The following is a 25,234-nucleotide window of genomic DNA, read 5'->3' as shown; positions in this document are numbered from 1 at the left end:
GGATTTCACTGAGTGATTCGTGGATCATCTGAGCATTTACAAAGATCTCACTGACAAAATGTGCTTCCTTGCTTCTAGACCAGTGGTTGTCTACATCAGAAGCACCTGAGAGGCTTGTTCAGAGCAGACTGCTGGTCTACACCCCCAGAGTTTCTGATTGTGCAGGAGATTCTGCATATCTAACAACCACTCAAGGGATGCTGATATTGCTGGTCCAGGGACCACACTTTGAGAACTGCTGATCTAGACCCAATGGAATACCTGGATTCCATCTGATCCACTCCTTTTAATGGTGAGTTCCTAATCAGCAGAGACTCTGCCTTTTTCCGTATTCTACAACACTAAGTATTGGGCCTGGAAATCCAATCCATGACACATCAAGAAGATGAGGAGGGCATAGAGTTGAACTGCAAACATCCTTTAAGCATGCTAAGATGGGTACTGGACTGGCAGCGTGGCCTTGGTCCTATCTTCAAAAAGCTGACACTGTATTTCTAAAGGAATAACAGAGAAGACCTGGGGTGTGTGTGTGTGTGTACGTCTGTGTTTTCAGGCCAGCTTTTTCCACAAATGCAAATGGTCATCAGTACTTGAGACTCCTCTCTCCACAGTCCAGCCTTACCTGCCCACCAAACACAGCCGCCTTCCTGCCTCCTGCCCTCCCTGTTCTAGGATGTCAGTTGTTCACCTTACGGAAATGACAGCTGCTTGTCACAGTCTACAAGCGACGCCTCACTTGCAGCAGTAACTAGCATGCCATTTCCAAAGCTGTCATTCTCTGGTGTCAGCACAACCCACTGTTCAAAGATTTGCTCTGACATGAACCAGGCAGCGCTGTGACTATTATTGCTGAGGACTCCTCTGTGCTGCAACACCGATGGCAGCTGCTCGGCGCCCAGGGTTTGTTTCACCCAATTATTTGTTTGTCACTTGGAAGCCCATGGTGTCGAGCAGGTATTGTGGAGGTATTTTTGGCCTGATGCACAGGCAGAAAGCATAATGAGGCCCTCAGGTGAAGGTCTATTTTGTCAGTTAGGTGCTAGGATGATGCGCTTCAAGAAGTCAGAGTAGCAATTGGGATATTTGAATAAGATAAGATACCTGGCAGGATGCTGAGAAGGCTCAGAAAGTCGGCCTTAACTTTTAAAATGCCAAAAAACCCTTAGAGTAGGCAGTTTTCAAGTTTGTCCTGGAGCTAACACAGAAGAAGGAGGTGTTTAAGAGCTGTCTTTCCTCAACCCGGAGGGCCCCAAAAAGGAAAGCGGCTCAAACTAGGCACCAGCCTGACTCAAAGGTTGCTCTGGGTGGGGTGAGGCCCTGGCCAGACAGGGGCAGCGGGCATTCGTGCGAATATCAGTTACGTCTTTGGAGGTGAGGGCAGAGTCGCAGCGGAGGCCATCCTCTACCAGTTATCCCCAAGCTGCCTATTTAAGTCAGGGGTTTCTACTTCCCATGGGAGTAGAAATCAAATCATTTGGGAAGAGGCCATTATACAGGGCAATGTGGCTGCTACAGCCAAGTGCAAAAAACAAAACCACAAGGTTTAGTTTATTATCTAACATTTAACCAAAGTCCACAGCAGCAGAGCCCAGCTTCTAATCCAGGAATTTGTTTCTAAAATTCTCAGTGTCTCATCAGTGACGGTCTTCCTTTCTAAAGTCATCAATCTCGGAAAGTAAGGGAGACAGCCCAGACAAACCTAATTCTTCTGTATAACACAGGAGATTTGGAAACAATAAAATTAACGCAGCTCCTCCTTAAATCCATTCACAATTTTAGTTTCTGCTATCTCTTAGGGAAAGCCAAGATACTAAAAGTATTATTTCTTTTTCTTTACCCTAAAACAAACTTTTCCCCCAATAGGTGGGAGAAGACTGTAAATAAAGGTAAAATCCAGCAAACAGCAAATGTGGTATTAGGAGAAGGAAGTCAATATCACCATCACCTTCCAGCAAAGGCAGAGTAGGAAGCTAGACTGCTCGTCAAGAAGGCCTAGATTAACTTTTGAAGAAGCAGGGCTCTGATGAGCTGCTTGGTGTGCACGCACCTGCTGACAGCTAAAGACGGATGGTGAGGTGGTGTCATTCCCTCGATTATCCAGAACGGTCCAGCCAAGCCTCATTTCAGTTCACATTGGTAAAATGATTTACTCTGTAGAAAAAGAAGCTTCCTGGAAGCTTGCCCCTGGGGTGCTCTAGGGCAGGGCCTTGCTCTTGATATGTAACCCCCGCCCTCCCCTCGCTTCTACCTAATCTGTAGCAATCCCTGCCAAGAAACGATCACTTATTCCATTTGAGAAGTCAAATACAAAGGAACCCGGCACCTAAATTCTTTATACAATAGGGCTTTATAAGTATTTTCTAAGCAGATAAAACATCTCTTTTAACACCACTCAAGATGTAGACCAGCAGAGAGGGAGGATTCTGCATCATTCTTCTTACTCTGGAGGTTAATACCTAATAGCTGGTATTCAAATTGAAGCCGACTTCCTCTTGCCCGCCTCCCCCTGGCCCTGGGGCTCAACCTCCTCTTACCTCTCAGATCTTTCTCACCGAGATGAAATTTCCCGCAGAGGAGAGAGGTTTATATAGCCCCATTCTTGCTCACAAGTTCAGGACTGAAGTCATGGCATTGGCTACAAAGCACCACTTCTTTCAAATACAAGTATTCAGAGCTATGTGGGAAAACGTATGCCCTTCGCACAAGCTTCAGGCTCTGAAAGGACGCAGAACACTCCAAAGCAAACTTTAGCCTTTAGACCTAGATAGGATCTTGGAGTCCATCCAATGCTACCAATGAGAAAACCAACTCAGATGGAGAGATTTGCTGTGGTTACCAGTAGCTCAGCTCAGACTTGAGCCTGGACCCTCTATTACTAAAAGCAGTGCTTACTGGAGTACACCCCATCACCTCCTTCTAACACGCCGATCTGGCAAAAATTTAAGCAACAAAACTGAATTGAGGAAACATGAAAAAAAGAGGCCCTATTCATAGGTGATACACAGAACTTTACAATGCTCTCCCAAATCTTTGCAATAGCTTCACTAACTATCTTAACAACTGTTTTGATTTTTAAGATGACAGATCTGTACCCACAGAATACTCTCTCTGAAAGGGCATAGCTTCTGCAGTGTACCGAGGACCGATCTACTTCTGGGTTGCTGACCCTTCAGGGCTCACCTTATATCAGCTTTTCCTCCTAAGAAAGTCTTAAGGCTATTTTTTTTTTTTAATTAGTGAGTGGCTTCTTTCCCAAAACACCATTTAAAACAGTTTTTTTTTTAAATTTTAAAATACGTTTAAACTCTTATTATTCTGGTCATGTTTCCCGTGACCTGTTTCACTGCTATATCTCCTGAGCCTGTTACATAGTCAGTGCTCAATACTACTTGTCGAATGAAACAATTTCAATATGGTTTCCACTTTAAGCCAATTGATGGAATAAACGGAACACACTGATGTCATTTACTTAACAGCTGACAGATCTCATTTCAGAAGAGGACTCCTTGTCAAACCTAAGTTTATGGAGAAAGAAGCCTTAAGAGCTCAGCCCAAAAAGTCCAGCAGAGCATAGTCCATACTTGGAAAATCAAAAATTGATATAAAACAAGAGAAATTACATGGTTGGGCTTTCAGCGAAAGGAGCTTTACTATGGAAAAGGCTTTCCCTGGTATAAACAGATAATGAGAAAATGATGTAATCTTGGCTAAAATTAGGTTTTAGTGTTACTCTGCTGAGAGATGTGAAAGGTGATAGATAAGAGGTGGAAAATGTTTTCCAAGTGGCTTTTAAAGGCATCCAAATATAACCACCTCCCACATCAGTCTATTAACAGGCACACTTGAGACATTTCCCTCTTCAAAAGGACTCTTAGAAAGAGCAATGATGTGCTCTCAACCTCCTCCTTTATAAGACAAGGTTTACGAGGGTCAGAGAAGATTTGAGTGCCCACAGAACACTCCTCCTTATTAACAGGGGCCCTCCTGTCTCAGCACAGATTTGGGCCTCATGCTTCTGTCATCGGTTGCTAGAGAAATGCCTCTGCTTGAAAATCCTAAATCACTTCTAATAAAATCTGGCTAAAAGGAAAGATCAGTCCACTTATAGGCACAGGAATGAACATGAGAGGAGAAATATGGTCTTATTAGAAGGTGAAGAAACCTGAGATGACTAAGTTGAGCCCTGCTGTGATGCAATAACTACGATGATTTTGGCCACATCTGCTCCTGGGATGCCAGGAAGTCCTGGGTGAGACCCTCCACCATCAAGGGAAAGTCCTACCAACCTCCAGGGAATATAAAATACCTTGGGACGGTGTGGTACAAAAAGCCCAGGGATTTGTCCTGGCCAATGAGAAGGCTGGAAATGCCACATACCACATCTAACTGAAACTTTAAGAGGCATTCCATGTTCTGTCTCTAATCTTTTCCCTCCAGCAAGATATATACCACGATCGGGGCTGTTCCTTCAGCCTGGGTCCTGGAATGAAGACCAGGAGAGCTGCAGCTGCTCCACAGTGACACTGGTTATGAGCCTCTGTTGATGTAAACTTCTGCAGCATACTGTGCAAAAGCAGACAAAGACCCTATTAACTGATGTCAAAAGGCAAAGCCATTTCTCAAGAACCAGCCATGAGAGTCCCCCACTTGTTGCACTGCTGGATACTGGTAAAAAGGTCTACAAAGGAAAAGCACATGGGGCATGGTAGCTCTTCACCCTAAGCTATACCAGTGGCAGAAATATTTATTTTTTAATTCTTGGATTCAGTTAATGCTGAGGGGCTTGCTCAAAGGGAAAATTCTGCACATTAACACCCACAGTGACCTAACAGAGCACCCCACAAAGGATTGGCTCCTTCCACTCCTAGCCAAAGGCTTCACGACTTGGTAAGAAATCATTTCTAGGAGAACCAGAGGCACAGCCATTTATGGCCGGCTTCCCAATGGAGGTAAAATGAACCTCCAAATACCAATTTATGGGCCACCTTACATAATTGGGCCTTAGAATGCACTCTCTCAGGCAAGCTCAGGTAACTGATGTAAGTCAGGGCTATGGGGTGGGGATGGGGTACAGGACCTTTGAATTCAAGCCTAGAATCTCTTTGGTAAATTCGTGAAGGTCTTCAATTGACAGCCATTCCCACTTTTTAAAAGTATAGACTGGGCAAGTAGGTAAAACACTTTGATGGCTGCCCCAGGCTAAATCAAAGACAGCTGAGCAAAAGTTCAGGCACCGTGAAATTAATAAAATCACTGCTGCACTCACTCTACCATAGGTTCAGGAATAAACCAGTAAAAAGCCAAAATGCACGGATGAGATTACTTAAGTGGGAATCAATCATTTCTCCACTGAAGTTTTTTGACATTTTCTTATACAGCATATTCACTGGATTTATAATTCACCAAAGTTGCTTCCAGAGATTGAGCATTGCTGGGCTTTCTGAGTTATTGAGACAAATTTTATTTATTAAATAAATTCCAGGCAAGAGTATATTTGACTTATGCACAGGAAAGGAAAGAATTCTTATGTAAGCTGCAAAACAATAGCTTTATCTTATCTGAGGAACTTATTGCCGCTTGCCTGTGTGTGTTTTACTGCCAAAATAAAATAAATTGAATCAGCTCACACATGATAACATGCTCTTTCCTAACTCATACTAATTGCTTGGCTAATTGATGTTTGTTGAACTTTCTCCATTTCATTGAGTGATTAGGTACAAAGCTAACAGTTGACATCTGTAGGCGCTTAACTGGCGTCTGTAATTACTGTTAATGTTAAATAATTGTTAGTTAATTGGAGTGGTAACCGACTGAATGGAATCCAGATTGTGAAGCAAAAAGAAACCTAGTTAAATAAACATACATTATCAGAGAAAACAACATTTTTCTGCAGTTGTCAAAAACTAGAAATAATCCAGAGGCCATGGGATAGCCACAAGCTTATTCCATGCAGGAAATTCTCCATGTCTGGGGTTGACCCCAGGTACTTAAAGTGTTAGGAGGAGGCCCTTTGTTATTGAACTGTTCTCATGAAAGACTCTCCAGAACTCATTTGATGTTTTTTATTCCAACTGTCTACTACGAGTGTGTACTACTTTCCGAGACAACCAAACACTACCTCATTAGGTAAACAAAGCCCTAAATATAAATGGCTTGAAGAGAGAGGTTGGTTGATATTCAAGCTTTTTTGTCAATATTGCCAAGCATGGAGAAAATTCTTTCAGAGAACAGCAACAATCATTCAACAAAGTAAGGGAAGAGCTTTTTAGAGGGCTCAAATGTAAACAGACTGGTGTTTGACCATCTGACTGAAAGAAAGGAATCTGTCATACCGCAATCCGCTCAGCTCACAGGGGAACTCAGAAGCTGGGACCTGGCCTACGTTCTACCTGGAAAAGTAGCATCACTGTCAGCATTCTACTCCAAAGACACCACCAAGATCAATTCGAATCCTTGGAATATCTTCCACCCCCTTCACTACAACTCCAGTGACGGGATCCAATATTTTACCCAGGATTTCCTCACCATACTCATCCACAAGGTCAGGGAAAGACCAGGGAGCAGTTGATGGAAAAATATCTGGAGGGAAATACTTTCTCACAACATGGAATATTTTTAGACACTCTGTACAAGGCATCTGTTTCCAAGGATTCTCAAGGAATAATTCTATACAAATTCTGTATGTAAGACTCTGGCTTCTACAGGAAGGTCAATTTCCATAACAAAAGGAGCTGATTGCATGCTATTTGCAGTGTGGAGTGGGAGGAACCCAACTACTCATAACTCCTTTGTCTCCCATGAAGCACCAATTACTCTTCAATAGTATTTAATTTTCTACATATCAGACATCTCGATCTCCTAAAGACCTAAGAAAATGCTCTGAGACAGTACAAAAAAGGTCCAGAGAAAGAAAAATAAAGCGATAGTCCAAGATTCCCTTATCTAGGATTTAAGACATTACAAAAATGTAACTAACTTACAGAGGCTGACGTTGGCTCAGTTTACTCTTCTGCACATTGGAAATGTGCTTTATATCATGTCCTCCTTACAACTAAACCCAAGACATGACAGGGAATTGCAAAATGGTCTCCATACGTTCATTATAATTGGATTTTAAACTCTGAACCAATTTTTTCTTTAAAAGAAAGCTACCCCATAATCAACTGCATTATTTTCAAAAACTTACATAAAAAGCACTGAATTATTTTAGGGGAGGGGCTTTTCTTAAAAGCCAATGTGGCCTTGGTGGTAACATAACTCTCACCCTTTTTTGTCCTAACACCCAGGAACTCCGCCTCTATGTCTAAATTTAATGAATGAGGTGAGATGGTCGCCATTAAAGAATTTATTAGGTACCCAGCTACCGAACCTCGTCACACCAAGCATTATCTCTAGTAACTTGTTTCTCACCTCATCTCCTCAAATCTCAATCAATTTTTTAGCCAGGTTTTCCTTCTAGGTTGCTCATAAAACCATACTCTCAAAAATACCCAAAGGGCCCACTAACCTGAAGGTTCCAACCTCATTTGTGTCCCACAGAAACCCTCGGTACAAAATCAACCCCAAGAAGAGGCCAGATGTGTCCATTAGTAGGCCTAGCGGGGCCTGGAAAAGCAAAGACAGTCCTGGTCAGAGAGGGCTAAAGTGGCCCCAGTGTCCCACCGGCTCATCATGGTGAGTGAGCGTGTACCAGAATCCCCCATAGCCCACTTGGGGAGGGAAGGTGGGCTTCTACCTAGGAGGGTGGGGGGGTTGCTCCTCTGATGTTCACACTTCAGTAGATAATGGGTGCTCGCAGCAGGAGGGAGCACAAACCAGGGACCTCTTCCTACCTGGATTATTCCCCACTCAGCACTCAGAGATGCCTGCTCAGCTAGGCCCCACTCTCTAACAGCCAGCTCAGGAGGGCTTTGCCCAGGAGGACCCAACACTACAACGTGAGACACAAGGAAGGAATGAGAAGGGCTAAGAAGGTCACGGGGGAAATACATCCCTGGTCCCCTCTTATCTATAACTGGCCTTGGATGCAGGACAGATTCTGGAAAAGAGGGCTCTGAGACAAGAAGGGGTAGCAATTCAGGGCCTTTTCTCTTCCCCTAAACTAGACCATGGGCCCACCCCAGGGCTGGTATCACGTAAACAGAGGGCTCCAGAATGGTTCTCCTTCCTCCCAGAAAGAGCTTCCCCTCTTTTCTTTCCTCCTCAGGGAGCTCTGCCCTGGAGCAATTTCAGAGTTTAATAGAGATTAACTGTCGTGGCAGGATGGCCATGTGTAGCAGACTCATTTCTGTCTATATATCAAAGTGGCAAAACCACCAAGAAGTGGGACCTAGAAAGGGTAAGAAAGGGTAATAAATACTGGCTGGCCAAAGTGAATTGGCCAGAGAGTTCCTTTTAAAGAGAAATACTCCAGTATTTGGGGTACAAATCCTGTTGCTCCTGTGGCAGTTCAACTAACTAAATACGGACAGTTAGTCTCTCTCTGTCTCAATGGGAAAATTAATTTTTTCTTTGGCAGATGGTTGAGTCACAAAGACAGAAGGATTCATAAAATTCACATGAACATCCTGTAAACATTTAAGCACATAAAGATTAAATAAGGCGACCATGACCTTGATTAAAGTTAAACTATTTTTTTTTATGTCTACAACTCAAAGGCTGCAATTTGGAGACTCATCTCCCTACCTCTTTTGACACGCTCAGTTCTCACTGGGCATGTCATGTGCACATACGAGCATGCACTGTTTGATTAATTTGTTTTAAAATGGCAAATAAAAGGCATCAGAAGAAAAGAATGATTTGGAACACCTAAACACATAAATCTTACTAGCTCTCAATTAAATTGGATGACCTGCACAACACACAGAAAGTCAAAATCAAATCAATGGGCAAAAGCGATACAAAGTGTATTCATTGTACCTGCTCTGTTTTAGCCCCTTTCCCCTTCTCAAATAATTGTTTTAGCCCCACCAGAGATGTCGCCTAGGACTAGGAGGTTGGGGTATGATTGAAAATTCTGACCTAAAGAGGCTAAACGTCTGATTCAAGCTCACAAATAGACTGACGGGACTTGAGCCACGGGTCCTGCTGCTTCAGGCTGGAGCTTCATCTCCAGATTGCACAGCCCAACATCAAAGCTGAGTCCCCCAAACCGCCACCACAATCAGCTTGTGAGATTAGCACTGCCCTCCCACAGTGAAATTTTATGGACCAAATCTGCCCGCCACCAGGCTCAGCAGCATAATCTCACCAGCAGCTTAAAGCCACGCTTCTCTAAGGCCAGAACACTGCGGGACTCCCGAGAGGGAGAGGTGATATGGAGCTTTAAACATCTGGAGGTGGAGGAATACACATGTCAGCTTCCCTGCACTCTTGTTAGACTGTTCAACAAGCTGAGGCTTTGAAGATTTTCCCAGCAGTGTTTGCTACCTGGTAGAAATTTGCCCTTCCTTACAATGCTTTTTACTACTCTTCGCTAAGAATACCGGACAGACGGGAGACCTGACTTGCAGGCAGGCAGGCAGGCCGCTTTGCAGGACAACTTGAACTTGATGTTCATAAAGCTGACAGTTCCTTGAAGGCCTTGTGAACCATGTGTCCAGTAAACACTGCCACTACCTGGAGTAAAAGCAGACCACAACCCACAGGCGCATATGGAGACACTCTGCACCTGTCTTAAAGCGATTATTGACGTTATCACCGTACAATGAATCTCTTTTTGAAGTTGTTTTCCTGGTATTTAGCAGATTGAATACTAATCCCCTTAACAAAACTGTCCCCCTGCTTTCCCCCTCCCCTGCCCCCTTAATCTCTTTCTCGAGGGAGGAGGGCGGGTGCAGGATACCAGTCAGTCTACTTTGCGGCACCTGGATTTGCATTGATTCCGCCTCTTGTCATTCATGTTACCAACAGGAATTAGCATAAGGCATTAAGGGGAAACTCTGGAGGAGAAAAGAAAGGCCATTTTGATGGAAATAAGGGGCAAAGGAATAATCTGCCATCAACAAAAATGCTTATTTGTGTATGGTTTCCCAAGCAAAGCTTAGAAAAAGCCTATGTTGATTTTAGTGTATACAAAGAAACCTTAATCCTTTCAAGGCAACTAAATCACCCCCAGAAAAGCAGCTCAGAAGAAAGGCACCCTGTCAGGAGGATGACTATTCACAACCAAATAGATGCCACAAATCACACTCTGTAAGTAAACAAAAATAACAATGTGGGGAACGTTTGATTGGAAAAAAGAAAGAAGGGGGGCAGAAGCAGGAGGGAGGGGGCAGAGGGGTGCTACTTGTCATCAGTCACTGTTCATCTGCCCTGAGGGGGGCCTTTCAGCCTGGTGAGGGCAGCAGGTCCCAGGGAGGGGAAACACATTCCACAGTTTTTTATAGCAAAGTAGCAAAAGGGAGACACAGTCACATGTGGCTGGAGGTCCAAGGGAGGGGTGGGTGGGTTGTCACTGAAACACAGGACACCTCCTTTTGATGACCTGTCCTACCTCAGTCTCCTCCAACCCTCTTTTCTACCAGAGGAGCCTAGCACTCCCCTTTCCTTATCAAAATAAGCAATAAACAATGATGCACTTTTACTGTATGCTAGGAACTGCACGTCTTCTTTTATTGGGCCTTTAGCATTATGGATAACAAATTTATACCAACTTTCAGTCCATCAAAAAATATGATGAAATATAAAACTGGAATACTCCATTAGGCAATTAAAGAGATAAAATTCAACATGACACTAATTCTGGGACTAACAGCAATCACATAAGCATATACACCTCAAGGGAACTCTAAACATAATGTACTATTTAAAATTGCAGTTGGTTCCAATTCTAAAATAATCTGGGAGCTCAAAATAACTGCACTTGGAAACATGTCTTACTAACCAGCTAGCAAAAATGCTAGCCAAGGCAACTACAGAACGCTCTAGTGGTTTCGAATTTCACTTTATGAAGGCCCAACTCTGTTCAAGAACTACCAGTATTTTCCATGGAACACAGAATGAGATTACCACAGAACGCACACTTTCTTCCTTTAGCAATTATCAGCCAAGCACCTAAACCAGGTTCTACAATGGAGAGGAAAAGATCACATAGTTTACATAATTTACACCTATCAAATTACACACCTTTACAAAACCGGTGTTTAGAGACTTCTTTAAATTTCATTATTTCCAACAATACTGCTACCAACGAAAACCGCCCAGAAACCTATTGGCAATGATTTAAGATAAGTTTTCCATTAATGTACTGCTATATCATCAGCCTCTCTTACTCTGTATTGCGGTTTAGGAAGAAATTAATGGGACAGCACATATTTAAATTTTGCCCTCTTGCTCATTTATTAACTTTACAGAAAGCCCACAGCAGAGTAAGCCTTGGTTTATGACCATAATACTGTGAATACTAAACATCCACTGATTATTAGAGTCTGCAGTACAAATCAGCTATTTATAGTTCTCCCACTGCTGGGTAGTCGATAAGTAACAATAAAGTTAAGGCATTTTGAGAACTACTATTCTCTATTAAATTAAAGTCATATAGATGGTAGTGATTTCTTAGTGAAATCAATTTAAATAAGGACTCAATGTATTCTTTTAAAATAAACTGTTTTTTAATGCATCACAAAAGCATACAGATTTTGTCTTCAGCAAAAACACAAAACATGATCACTAGCTCCAGAATGAAAAGAGAAAAGACCATGGTTTTTAATTCTGTCTTTCTAGGCAATGACAATGAAACAAACATAACAATAAGCCATTGCTCAGAATTAAGGAGTCTTACCTTTGTTTACAACAGTATTGAAGAGTTTTTCAGAGCTGGCATCTGACGCCTGAAAAACAAGAAGGGGAAAAAAGTGCTATTATTGTCATTCACATTGTCGTCACCATTATCATTACTATTGATTTCAATCATTTCACTACATTTTAGAACAGCCTGACACGGAAAGCAGGAATTTTCTCCAATCCTCCATCAGGTGGTGCTAGTTGACTGCGTGAGACAGACCTGCAGTGCAGCTATTTGCTGGGGGAAAAAAACCTGATTTTAAAAATGTGTCCTCCTTATTAGACATACTATCGGTACAAAACATACTTGCATGAAATGATACACAAAGCAATTCAGCTCATTCAGATAATGATTTTGCAATTTCGTTGACAGAACATTATTTTGGAAGTGGTACTTTTTTCATGATATTTGCAGACATGCCTATTTTTCAATTTTCTTTCACAAATCAGAAATGCCTATTGTTTAGCGCTAAGCTTTTCCTCACTAAAAAGTGTCAACCCCAGAAATCAATTTTTAAAGATTCATCTGATGACCTCTAAGATCTCTGTTCCTTATAGTAACCAGGATGACCTTGGTGTTCAAAGGAAGCAAGCCCACCTGTCCCAAACCCCAACACTATACACCATGCCATCAGCATTATTTCCTTTCCATTTTCCAGAGATCATGTCTGCTAATTATTACAGCAGCTTGAAGAAAGTGAAATAAGCTTGTTTAAACAGCAAGAGTAAAGCCAATTTAAATTATACACTAATGTACTGGAAAATAAACATGAAGTTGGTTTGGAGGAAAATGCTGTAATGTTTCAGAAGCACTGAATATTTCTAGAACTTGAAAAATTTAAAAATTAAACTAAAAATTAAGCACCCTCCTACATAATTTGAAGATGTATTTGCATTTAAAGTTATAATGCCTATGTTATACTTACACTGTTTTTGTTAGGAAACCCTTGTAAGAAATCACTTATCTTTCACACTCTATACATAGAGATGGCGTGTTTTGACAAAGCAAAGCATAGAATGTTGAATAAATACAGAAGAAAGAGATATAACAAATAGAGGGAGGGGGAATCTGAAGTACAGCATATTTTGCCTCTGGGGCTGGCTTTTGGGGACAAAGAAGATATTCAATGTAGCCATTCTGTGTCCTGTTGATGCAGACGAGATATTCCTGTGTACTGAGATATTCCTGTATATATCTGGGGAACATGTTCTACTTCTCAATGCAAGTGATATAGAAAGACATTAAATATTTTTATTATGACTATTTTTCCCTTTATTTTAACTCTGATTTTCCTACTCTAGAGGTGGTTCAGAAGATTAATAAATCAAGAAAAAATGAATATACGTGTAAAACAAGTGTTGAACTGCATACATTTATACATAAACAGTTTAAAATAAATCCTAGATTTTTCCTTTTATTTTACCTGAATAAAAACTACATTGAGGGCTTTCCTGACATCTTAAAAATAATTAAATAAAATTTTATATTATAGTAGCTTTTTATACAAATAACCAAAAAGAGTTGCATGGAGGGGGAAACAAGATACGTATTAAAGAGATCGAGAATATTGTTACAAAAGCAAAAATTACAGGAATAGAGTTGTTATATCGTTAATGGGAAGTGAGATTTCTAGGAATATGAGTTTCCTAGCTAAAAACTTAAAGAGTATTTCACCATTCTTCAATGAAAAGGTGTTTCTTCAAATTGGAATGGCCATGTTAAATTCATGGCTTAAAAAATAAACTCCAGCTGATATTTTTAAAAGGAAAAAAAAGCCTGTTAATTACATCATTTTACCAAACTAAAATAACTCCCGCAGATCTTGGGATACCTATTAAAATGAGTCTAATTGGCCCAAAGAAGTATAAAAACAAATTACTGCATCCCCAATGCAAAAAGCATGGGTGAGATGAGAAAATGGTTGCTGACTTTTTATTTGCACTTGGGGGGAGGGGGGTGTACACGTCTGTGTATGAGAGGGAAATGGAATAGGACAGAAGCTGTAGGTGAACAGGCCCTCCCGGCTGTCTTTCACAGCCTCCTTGGGGCTGCCACCTTTGTCAGTTCCACTGGGCTACACACCATATTCTCAAGTAGGTGCTTAAAGGATCCTCATGTCTGAAGTAAACTTAGAGGCTGTGATTATGATGATGCCAACCAGTAAGTTATTAAGGAAATAAGTCTGACGGGATATTCAGAGAGACTTAGGAGTACGCCTTCTAATAAAAGCTTTAATTATTTAATTAAAAGCCCTTTAACTTTCTGAGACACGTCACAAAGCCTGCAATGCCTCTTGCAACTGGGGAAGGGGACGTCTCCAAAAGGCCTCCGTAGAAAAACACCCAAAAGAAAATGATTGCAAGAGGACTCTGGCTAATCATAAGTGATTCTAGATTCCTTCTTTCTTCCACTCAGGTGGTTAGAACTGTGGCGGATCACTGTCCTGTCAAGTCCGAAAAGAGCTTCTTAGCCAGTCTTAAGTGGAAAGTACAAGAAAATTCTTTGCTTCGACTCCATAAACTTCCCAAATCCTACTTATACTTTTAAAAGCAATTGTGCAAATTTTGGATCCTTGGTTCTTAATTTTGGGGACGTTTTCTTTTTGTTTTTAGAAAAAGGCCTCAATTCCAATATTACCTGGATCATTTTCCTGGCCGATTCCTCTCTCTCTTTTTTTTTTTACTCAAGAAGGGCTCATGGAAACGTGGGGAGCCGAGCTAGCAAGCGAGCGGAGCTTTTCCTTCTCTGCTGTTTTCACACGGGGGTACCTTTACGCGCTAAGGATCTTCAGATTTTGCTCGCCATTTCGTTTCATCCCCCTCGCTCGGTTTTGGAGGGTGAGGGCGTGAAGCGGCTACATCTAAAAACAAAGCGCTCTTGTGGCTGCTTTTTACTGGGGGGTGGGAGGGTGGGAGCAGATGTTTTTTAAAACTAAAAAATTACTTGACGCCGTAGTTGGTCTTTAAAGAAAAGTTAAATTAGTCCAAGAGAACCGACGACGGAACATGGACAATGAGGAAAACGAAGAAAAAGCCTTCCGTGCAGACGGGGGTGGGACGCGGCCGCTCCTGTTCGAGGTCCACCTTAATTCCCTTCGGCCGCAGATCCCGGGGACGGCCCTCCGCACCCGCACCCACAGGAAGAGGGGCTTTCAACAGGAAAAGAGAAACCTCCTCGAAACTTAAGCGCGAGTTCCTTCACCAACTGCCGCCGATCCCGAGCCCAGATCACCTTTTGGCTTCCCTTGGCACCGGGTGCGGGCCAGGATCTCGACCTCGGCGCGGCGGAGCGCTACCCGGACACCGGGCGCAGACCCCGACCCCAAGTCGGACGGAGCCCCTAGGGGCGGGGAGGTGCCGGGACGGCTCCGGCCCCCGGGCCCTTCCGGGCACGACCGCGCAGCTCCGGCCGCCCGCGCCGCCGCTCCCGGCCGAGCCCGGCCGGCCGCGGGAGTAAAGTACAAAGGCGGGCGGCCGGGCCGCGGAGGGAGGAGGGGAGGAGGGGTGACGAAGGGGGGCTCGGGCGCGCCAGACGCGAGGAGCCCGCCCCTGCCACCCCTGCCCGCGGGCCCGGCCGCCGCAACAAAAGACCCCCGACCGGCCGCCTCCCTTCCGACCGCGGGTGGCGAGCGAGGGAGCCGCGCCCCTAGGGCTGCATTACCTGGTAGCAAAGGGTTAAGCGGTCCTGTCAGCCCCAAGTTCATGGTTTGGGTCCTTAGCAGGGCTCACGATGGGGGATCGTCAGAGACCAGGGGGGAAACCAGCCAAACACACGAAGAGAAAACGCCCAACTCCAACCGGGCTCCGTCCGCAAGTCTCTCCTCCTTTCCTTGCGAAAGTCCGAAAGTGGATGCACGCGAACTCAATCCTGACGCGAGGAGAGCGGCGGCTTCGGGGCGGCGGAGAGCCAGCGCCGCGCACACATCCAGCGCCGCCGAGGCCAGGCGGGCGGCGGGCGGCAGCGCGCCCGCCGAGAGCGCCCGGTCCGCGCTCGCCCGCTGCCTCCCCGCCGCTCCTGCGGCGCGCGGGGGCGGCCGGGCACGGCGGGGACTCGAGGAGCGTCCCGGGCGGGCCGGCGGGCGGGCGAGGCGGAGAGGAGCGGCCCGAGCCGCGGTTGCGGCGCGCGGAGCTAAGAGCGAGGCGGCGGCGGCGGCGACAGGACAAAGGAGACCATGTGCGGAGGGAGGGAGGAGGGAGAGGGAGGAGGAGGAGGAGGAGGAGGGCGCACCGCGGCGGCGGCGGCGGCAGCAGCGGCGGCTTCTCCCCGGCGGCCGCCTCGGGCTCCCTGACTGCCGGTCTTGCCTCTCCAGCGGCGCCGCGGGCCGACCGGTCCTGGGCCCGCCGCCGCCGCCGCCGCCGCCGCGGCGCTGCAGGCAGACTCTCCGGGAGTCTTTATTTTTAGCCGATCACGCCGGCGCGCGGCGCGGGAGGCGCTACAGCGGCCGGGGCGCCGGGCGGGCTGAGCGGGGCCGACGGCGCCTCCTGGCCGGAGCTCGCGGGCGGGCGAGCGGCGGGGAGCGCCCGGGGCTGGCTTGGCTCCGGCCCGCGCTCCGCTGGCGGGCGCCTGCCTCTCCCGCAGGCTCACAGCTCAAGTGAACTCCATCGGCGGCCGCCGCTGGCGCCGCGGGCTCCCTGGCTGGAAGGGTGGCAGGAGGGGGCGGCGGCGGCACAGGGGCCCCGCGCTCCGGACTTCGCTCCCCGACTGTGCCGAGCGCGCCTCCTTCAGACGCTCGCAGCTCTCGGAGCGGGACTTCCTCGGCGCGCCGTGCCCGAGCCGCGGGTGCCACCGCCCCTCCTCCGTCCCGCCCCGCGCGCCCCGCCCCTCGCTGCCCCTCCTCTCGGCCCCAGCGCCGGGTCGGCCCCGCGGGGGCGCAGTCCCCGGGCGCGACATCGACAGCTGTCGCTCACCCCGCGGCTCGGGCCCTAGGTCCCCAGGGCTGCCTTCTCGGCGAGCGGGCACGGCGGGAACTGCAATGCTCCGCGCCCTCCTCTCAGTTGCCGCTTCCAATATTGCGCCGCGGCAGGGAAAGGCCACTAGGCCCGCAGCCTGGGGTTGAAATGCGACTAGGCCTGTCACATCAGCGAAGAGCAGGTTCTCTGGGCAGTTGTGCGGGCTCAATGAGAAAATGATGTATGGAAAACGCCGGCACACAGTAGGGGCTCAATACAAAATATGTTGTTGAAAACGGAGTCGGGGGGAGTCTAGTTTTAGAACAAAAAGGTCTTACTCTAACCTTATCCCCACCATGATCAAAGACTGAATGCAGTGTGTTAGGTGTTAAGGACAACTGCATGAACTGGCCATTGACAGATCCCTCCTCCCCTAATTCTTTAAATCCTCCTACATTTGTACACCTCACAACCACCAAAGTGGAGTCAGTCGGTTCCCCTGGCATCCACCAGATGTAGGGAATGGATTAAAGCAATGCCATAGCCTCATTAAATGGACAGCAATTCCTATCATGGTAACATTTATCACCACTGTGTTCTCTAGTGCCCAGGGTCGGGCCTGGAAGGAGGGGGAGGGCTGAGTAACCACAAACTTGGCCCTTGGTGGATTCCCTTGAGCAACCCACCCCTGCTAGAGCATACTCAGCTCCCTTCTGTCCAACCCGGTGGGCCCCCACTATAGAATTCTGGCCTCCTAACTCACAATGCCAAACACACAGGCCCTGAAAAGGTACTAGGCCATACTAGGGTGTGAGAAGACCCTCCACATCAGTTTTAACTCCACACCTGCAGCTTAGGGGGGTCCTTGACGGACGAGAAAAGTTGCCTCGATTTTTCTGGCACAAGGGAAAGAGGGCAGGCAAAGCCTGGATTACAACAGGGAGAGTTCTAGGGTATAGCAGGCACACCAGGGTGAATGAGAGGGAAGCTTACACTGATTCCCCCTCCAGTGCCACTGTTAGCCGGAGGGCAGCTGGGAAGGGAGGAATGGAGCGGGGCTTGGGAGAGACGTACACCACATACAAATGACATGGAGACTGGCTTAAAGCAATAATGTCCATTCCTCACCTTTTTGAAGTTGAACATCCATCACTGTTTGATTTCATGGCACTCTTGAAAACCTCTCAAAGGAAAAAACGGGGTACTTGCTATATGGCATAATTTTTTTCTTTAACCTCCAAATACAATTAAATTTGGAAATAAGAGGCTCGCTCGCTCTCGCCTTGTATGGCCCTTCCCAAATGGTAGCACTACATGATGTTTCTTTACAAGAAAAAATTTTTTTAAGATAGGTAATAAAGAGAGATTTTTCTCTACCTCTACCCCAGAGAAATCAGAGGAAAAAGTGCCTTGGAAGGTGGAAGTTTGGAGTTGCATTTTCCAGTTGCTTACAAGATGTCACACAACCCAGCTAAGGCCCTTAAGCTAGGGGGCATTCATTCTGAAGCTGTTTCTGCAATACCGAGATAGCTCAAAGGCAAACATTAAATTTTCAAGAAAAGATGTAAAATGTCGTTGTTTTTTTTTGAGCAATCAAAATGGGACAGTTTTCTTGTCTTGTTGCTCTAGTAAAATCAATACTATAGGGAAAAAATTGCCCGAGTTCCTGCCAGGTCCCCTACAGGGTAAACGGGGACGCACAAAAGCGTGGGCAACTTAGCTGACCAACTAAAACAACCACTTAGCTCTCTAAAGTGCTTTTATCAGGCAGCATTTCTGACACTTATCATGCTTTGCATTACATTGTCATCTCTGTGATTATCAGGGATTAGACCTCAGATGAAAGCCAGCGACAGATCTGCATGTGTCGCTGTATCTTGATTATCTGTAGTCAGGAGGAACCTAGAAATGCCAATAGCTAAGCTTCCAGGGAACCCACAGAACATGGCCTCTGCACTACTGCATCCATACCCAGTCCCCTGTGCCCTGCTTGCGCCCCTCGCCCCGTCACAGTCCACCCCCACTACTTTGCTTGTTTCTCAGCCTCTCATCAGACGTGTGAATGAGTCCATTCTGATTAGTTTCCAAGTTGCTCTATTCCTCCTTTTTGGAAGGAAGGGAATCAATGTCAAAATTGGACAGGAAGAAGTACGAGACAGTATCAGAAGAACAAAGAATGAAGACAGAAAGAAAAAAAAAAGGATAATCCACACATTAGGTGATTGGATCCTGGTCAGCCATGATGTCTGTTAACATTCAGGTTTTACAGACTAAGCACTAAGGGCTTCTTAACATCACCTTCAACCTCTGAATGAGATCTAAGGAGAGCAAGTCTTACAAAGTGGGGATGCTAACAAGAAGCAGACAGCAAGAATATGGACTCAATGGTCTTTCCAGTGTTAGATCCATTATTTCAGAAACAAAAGCAAATTTTAATATATTACCAAAGACCTTAGCTAAAACTTAAAAAAAAAAACCAAGCTAAATTAAAATATGGAGTCATCTTCCTCAAATTTCAAAACATATCTAAAGATAGAGATAAACTAGGTTTAAAAACTAATGTAAGTTTCTCTAAATTAATCTAAAATGGCAAAGTTTTAAAGCTTAAAATGTGAGATTTGATTCAATTCCTATCACAAATCACCAGACTGAGACTAAACATTTTCTGGTAAAATATTTCTTACAAATTCTGGTCTTCTGTTGAGCATCTCATATAGAAAAAGCTTATTAATTACATGGAGTTCTCTCTCATAAATATTATGAACTTCGGGCATTCCCTAACAGAACATGTGCTGGGTGATTCTTGGGGTGGATAAAGGAAGAGGAAATCTTTACAAAAATTTCCTTGTTGAAAAGACCAATAAAAGGGAGTGACAACATATGAGTTCTGTCTCCAATCAGCCCTAGGAAAGATGTCACCACACCTGGCTTATTTCTGTGTCTCCAGGAGGCTTGGTCTTTTCAAACTCTAAAGCTCTTCAAGCTTTGAAAATACAAGTTTTGATCTGTTCTCTGGGTAGAGGTTAAGAGTCAGCATCTGTTGACATCATGACCCTGTCATTTCTGAGCCAGGAGACTGTTGGATAATCTCTTCACTCTCTGTGACTTAGTTTCCTCATCTGTAAAATGAGGTGACAACAGTACCTACACTCCTAGGGTTGTTGTCAGTAACAGCACACTTGGTGCTGAATAAGTGGGATATATGTGTTGGCTATTATGATACAAGATGAGACTTATTTTGATTACTGTGGAGACCAAAAAAATAAATATATATATCTTCTAGTACGGCTGCAATGCCCATGGCCATGCTTTCTACTGGATTCTCTCAATGTAGACCACCACAGTGACAATAAAAATAACCACATGAACATCAAAAATGACACCAATCCTAAAAAGTCATGAAAGTGGTTTGCACCGTATGTCCTAGAGAGCCCCACCTTCACACAGGTACTACTGCAAATGATCCCTCCAGACAAGGTCAGAACCTGGATATTGGATAGCTTGGGTCACATAATAAGGCTGGAGGGATGAGCAATGTGGATCTTCTTGATGGATTATAAAGTCCAATCTTGAATCAAGCAACATGTTATAAGAGTTCACCAGGCTTTAAGAAGTAATCAACCTAATAATGAGGGCTTCAATTTCTTAAAACAAAATAGCATGCATCCCAATTATGTCATTTTGACATGTTAAATTGTAATTTCCAGTTTAAACAGGCCTACACTTTTGTGTATGAGTATAAAAATAGTTTCTTACTGGAGTGCTCTGTTCCTTTGTGGAAAGACTCTCCCGGGTTATAATCCTAAGATTTAAGCTGAGAATAAACTCACCCAAATTTTCACTAAAAAAAAAAATAGTTTCTTACTGTTGCAGAAGCATGTTTTGTTTTTTGTTCCATTTCTGTGTGTAGGATACCCACCATCTCAATTTTATCTTAAATTTGACCATACCAAGGACTATGCCTTGCACGTCTTTATTGACGCCACAGCCATAGAAACGGTGTAAGGAACAGACAGGTGCCTGGAGACAGAGTCTGGTACTTTATTATCTATTTGTGAGGATATAATGCTAGCCTACTCCCTGTGATATGCCTTCTTTCTGAATAGACCTGGTTTCTTGCAGACATAATTCACATCTTGGAACCTGTTTACATGTCGTGTGGACCCAGCACAGTACTAGGAGGCCTACCTCAATAGATGCACGATGAGAGAGAAGGAATACATGACTGAGATTTTCCCAGCCTGCTAGTAAGGCTGGGGGTGTTTCTGGGTAACTGATAAACTGGAGGGAGACTCAGGGCAGAAGACAGCTGCTGAGAAGCCCAGAGGGACCTGCAGTTGGACTGAGGCGTCTGCCACCCTGTCCCACGGCAAGCGACCAAGAGTCCTAGCGTGGAGAACTGGAGTCAAGAGATTGCTCACCACGAGGAAGCAGGAAATTCCCCTGTTGCCAAGGTTGTCCTGCTTCCCAACTTAGCTAATTCCTGACATTCTGCCTTCCATGCTGTCCAGCCCAGGAGATTAAAACTCTGGGCCCCAGGTATTTCCCCTGTGTAGGCCAATTCACTTAAAACTATGGATCATGATTTCCTCCTCTAGTGATGCATGGCTAGTCAACTTCAGGTGGCCCCAGACCCCTCTACTCTGTGCCCCCACCACTTCTGAATAGGCGATTTGTAACTGGAGGCTTTGTTACTTATCACTCTGAAAGGAGCCTGCAATAGCTCATGCTCTTACTGTTGTAAAGCAAAAGCCTCCACCATTATACGCCTGTGTTGCTACAATTGATCATGGGGCGGCACCAAGAGGGAAGTAAATAAACCGAACTGGGTTAGTTTATGATGCATACTACTGAGACACGGGGGGGAATAAATATTTTCCAAGTGTAGAGCTCAAGAAAAAGAATTTTACTTTCAAACTTCACAGTGTACTATAAATTACAAAGGGAAAAAGTATAAAAAAGCATAAACTCTCTCTTACTTAACCACCAAATCTACATTAAAATATTAATACTCAGAATCTGACAATCCCAAAGAAAGTTAATGAACAATAAAAGTATACTCATTCTTTGCTCATGTCGCCCAACGGCATCCTACATTTTAGAGTGTGTAAGATAAGGACTGTGAGGCTGTGCCTTCCTGGTTTCCCCTACAGCTTGGTTCTCTCCTCCATCACACTGATGCGGGTTTGTAATTTGGGGTCTAGAGACCAACATTTGGTATTGAGTCCATGCTCCCTGAGGACAGATACTCATTCACACTGCCTTAGTTGCCTGCTCCAAACTCCAATATCTGGCTCCTCTATTTCCACACAGAAATGGAGGTGGGAGGGGGGACTGGAGGTAACTGAAATGAAAAATGTGTACAAAATGTCTGCACGAGCTGAAAGAATGGATAGAACAAAATGTGTAAATAAGTCAATGCAGATGCTAAATTCAGGAAATTAAAGTGTTACAGTGAAGAAAAGATGCTTTTGTTGAGGCAATTCCTTTAGCTGTCTTTGCCTAAATTATCCTAGAATCTTTTTCTTAAGCAGGCTTACTGGGTTTTGTAATTCATGGTCCCTAGCCTGGTGGTGGTTAGGAGTGTGGGCTGGAAGTTAGAAGGACATACGCTTGAATCCAGTCTCTATCAAGACAGCTGGTTGATCTTGAGTAGTTACTTAACTTTTCCTAAACCTTATTTTCCTCATCTGTAAAATGGAGCTAGTAATAGAATTTAACTTCCACAGAGTGTTGTTGCAAACATTAAATAAAGTAATGCAATATGATGCAACTTGTATATACGAGGATGACTGGTGAGGAGTGCCTTTAAACTGGTGCCAGCCATCTAGCTGTATGGGGACAACTGAGAGGTAGTTGATCCAGTGGTTAAAAGCATAGACACTGATGAAAGAACTGCTGAGTTCAAATCCTGGCTCATCCTCCACGCCTGCTCATTAGCTTTGTGATGGTGGAGAGATTCCTTCACATCTCTGGGCCTCAGTTGCCTCCTCTGTAAATTAGGGCAATAACAGCACCTACTGCTATGACAGTCCCTGTTGTGAGGGTTAAAGGAATCAATAGGCGTAGAGCTCTTGCAGCAGTGCCTTGTCTTCAGCATTAGCTACAAGTCACCCAGGAGTAGACAGTCTCAGTTTCAGGAAGACTGACTGATAGTGGCCCCTCTTGGTTTCATAAATGAAGGTGGTCAAGCACCCACTCCTTTAAGGGGAAAGTAAAAAAGGTCCTTTATGGTGGCCTGACAAAGGCAGCCTTGCTCATCCTCTCTGCTGACTGCATGGGCTGTAAATCTGAAGAAAGGAGGGACTGCGTCAGGGAAGACAGGCTGGGGCTCACTCAGGAAACACTGCATCCATGTCTAAATTAAGATCCGTAGGGGGCCAGCCCTGTGGCCGAGTGGTTGAGCCTGCGAGCTCAGCTTCAGCGGCCCAGGGTTTCGCTGGCTCGGATCCTGGGCGCGGACACGGCACCGCTCATCAGGCCACGCTGAGGTGGCGTCCCACATGCCACAACTAGAAGGACCTACAACTAGAATATACAACTATGCACTGGGGGGCTTTGGGGAGAAGAAGAAGAAGAAGAAGAAAAAAAAAAGATTGGCAACAGATGTTAGCTCAGGTGCCAATCTTTAAAAAAAAAAAACTGTAGCCACGGGCTCCCAGGCACAGGCATGCTCTGGGGAGAGGGGGCTCAACATACAGGCAGTCTCTGTAGTCAGCGGTAGGGGTGCAACTGTCTGTGTTCCAACAGGTGCACTAAGTGGCCATGTTAGAAAAGGCTGCTGTGGAAAACGGGGGGCTGCTGATGAAGTGATCATGTTTCCCAAGTCTCTATGGAAGAGGCATTTTAGGCCCTTTGGGCTGAGTGAGCTTCCCAAAATTTCCAACAGTTCAGGGGAACGAAAAGGGCCCTTGAAGCCACCCTAGATCTTCGGCAGGTGGACACCTGAATGAGTCACGTGAATATTAAGATATTACCTTATTTAGCCTCTTAAACCATGTTCACCATTAAACAAGTAAGACCAGGTGCATTATTATAATTTCAGGTAAGTTTTGCACCGAGGGAGAACTGTTTTTGTGTATCTCCTTTGAGGACCTTCGTTTCCAGCTCCCGTTAGTCCCAGGGAAAAGTTGTTGCTATTCTAGGTCTGGGTCAGGCTCAAAACGATTCTAATCTTCATTTCAGTGCCTTGAAATGGAAGGGAGGGAGAACCCAACTAAAAACTAGTGAAGCCTAGACCAGGAAAAGAGCATAGGCCATCAATCATATACATGATGCCTCATAAGGGTGCTGCCGAACAGGCTTAAAGTAATTTATATTTTTCAAAAACATTTTCAATTATTATGTCATCTGCTCTTACATCAACCCTGTGAGGTAAAGAGAATAACTGCTATTATTCTCTATATTTCCGATAAGACAACTGATAGAGAGAGAGTCAGAACGCCCTCTGGAAGTGGAGGAGTCAGGATGACAGCAGGGTTCTAACAAGTATGTCCAGCACCTTCTGCACAATACCATGTTCTGCCATCTGCACTGCTGGATGAGTCTCGATTTCTCACTTCCTTAGCCAAACCTGGAATTTCACAGACTCTCAATGCTGAAATATGTCACTTCTAGATCTAAGTCAAAATAAATTCTGATATCTACAATCCAGAGAGGTGTCAAGATCCAAAGGGTCATGATGAAGCTGTCTTTAAGCTGTAGGACTACTACTAGGCTGTGTGAGTAGTTTACCTTCACGAGTTTTGTCCTTTGAAAGATTACTGACATCCCACATTAAGGTAACTTGCAAAAATAACGTGAGAAATGGTGGCCAGCTGCATGTCAGCACATCTTTCCCTACAACCTTCTCAAAGTGTTTGCTATCTTTTCCCAGAAACATATTACCTGAAAGTATGAATAATCTTTAGGGTACTGGAAACTCTATTCCTCCATCTAGACTAATATACTTGGACCTAACAAAGCGTTTGTGCTTTTAGTTTAGCTTCATTATGGAGTATCCTGATGGTCCAAATATTTACTTGCAGAAATTCTTGTTGGGCAACAACAAAACATTTGCTTCTACTGTTCTGGTGAATCATACAGTTGTTGGGTTACCAGGTGGGTAGCTGCAATGTCAAAGAATTCCCTTGGTTTAGCTTTCCTGAAAACATTCTTACTGACCAACGTTTCTGATTTTTCACCCTTGTTCTAGCCTTAGTTTTTTCTCCCTGTCCCTTCCACACTGACATGGCCGTTACAGTGGCCTCCATCTCCATGGATTTATGAATCAAATGAGCATACTTTGCAAAGGGTCAACTGCTATACAAACGCCAGTTGTTATCATCATATATGGCTGTCACATAGGGTGAGGGCAAGCCTGCACACCTATGAAGACCTGCTAACTCCTCTCTGGTCCTGTATGATCTCCATTTACAGACGTTTGTTGCAAATTAATTACACAAGCAATTTTTTCTTCTGCTCCAAACTACAGCTAATCTTGAAGGTTTCCTTAGAGAAATATATCCAAGACAATGTCTGACATCTGTTACCTGTTTCTTGGCTCACTTCTCGACTGTGT

The 25,234-nt window shown here is 44.8% G+C and overlaps 1 protein-coding gene across 8 annotated transcripts in view; it reads right to left on the bottom strand.

The window, feature by feature from the left end:
* AUTS2 (activator of transcription and developmental regulator AUTS2) overlaps positions 1 to 25,234 on the bottom strand; it is a 1,153,944-nt gene that overhangs the window by 69,350 nt on the left and 1,059,360 nt on the right. For all 8 annotated transcript variants that reach the window (XM_070566472.1, XM_070566469.1, XM_070566474.1 and 5 more), the window contains one exon: positions 11,783 to 11,831. In XM_070566472.1, the coding sequence (XP_070422573.1) occupies positions 11,783 to 11,831 (49 nt within the window). The remainder of the gene's footprint in view (positions 1 to 11,782; positions 11,832 to 25,234) is intronic.

Source organism: Equus przewalskii, chromosome 12, assembly GCF_037783145.1.
Source record: "Equus przewalskii isolate Varuska chromosome 12, EquPr2, whole genome shotgun sequence".
Classification (NCBI taxonomy): Eukaryota; Metazoa; Chordata; class Mammalia; order Perissodactyla; family Equidae; genus Equus; species Equus przewalskii.
This window is presented reverse-complemented; position numbering and strand designations above follow the sequence as displayed.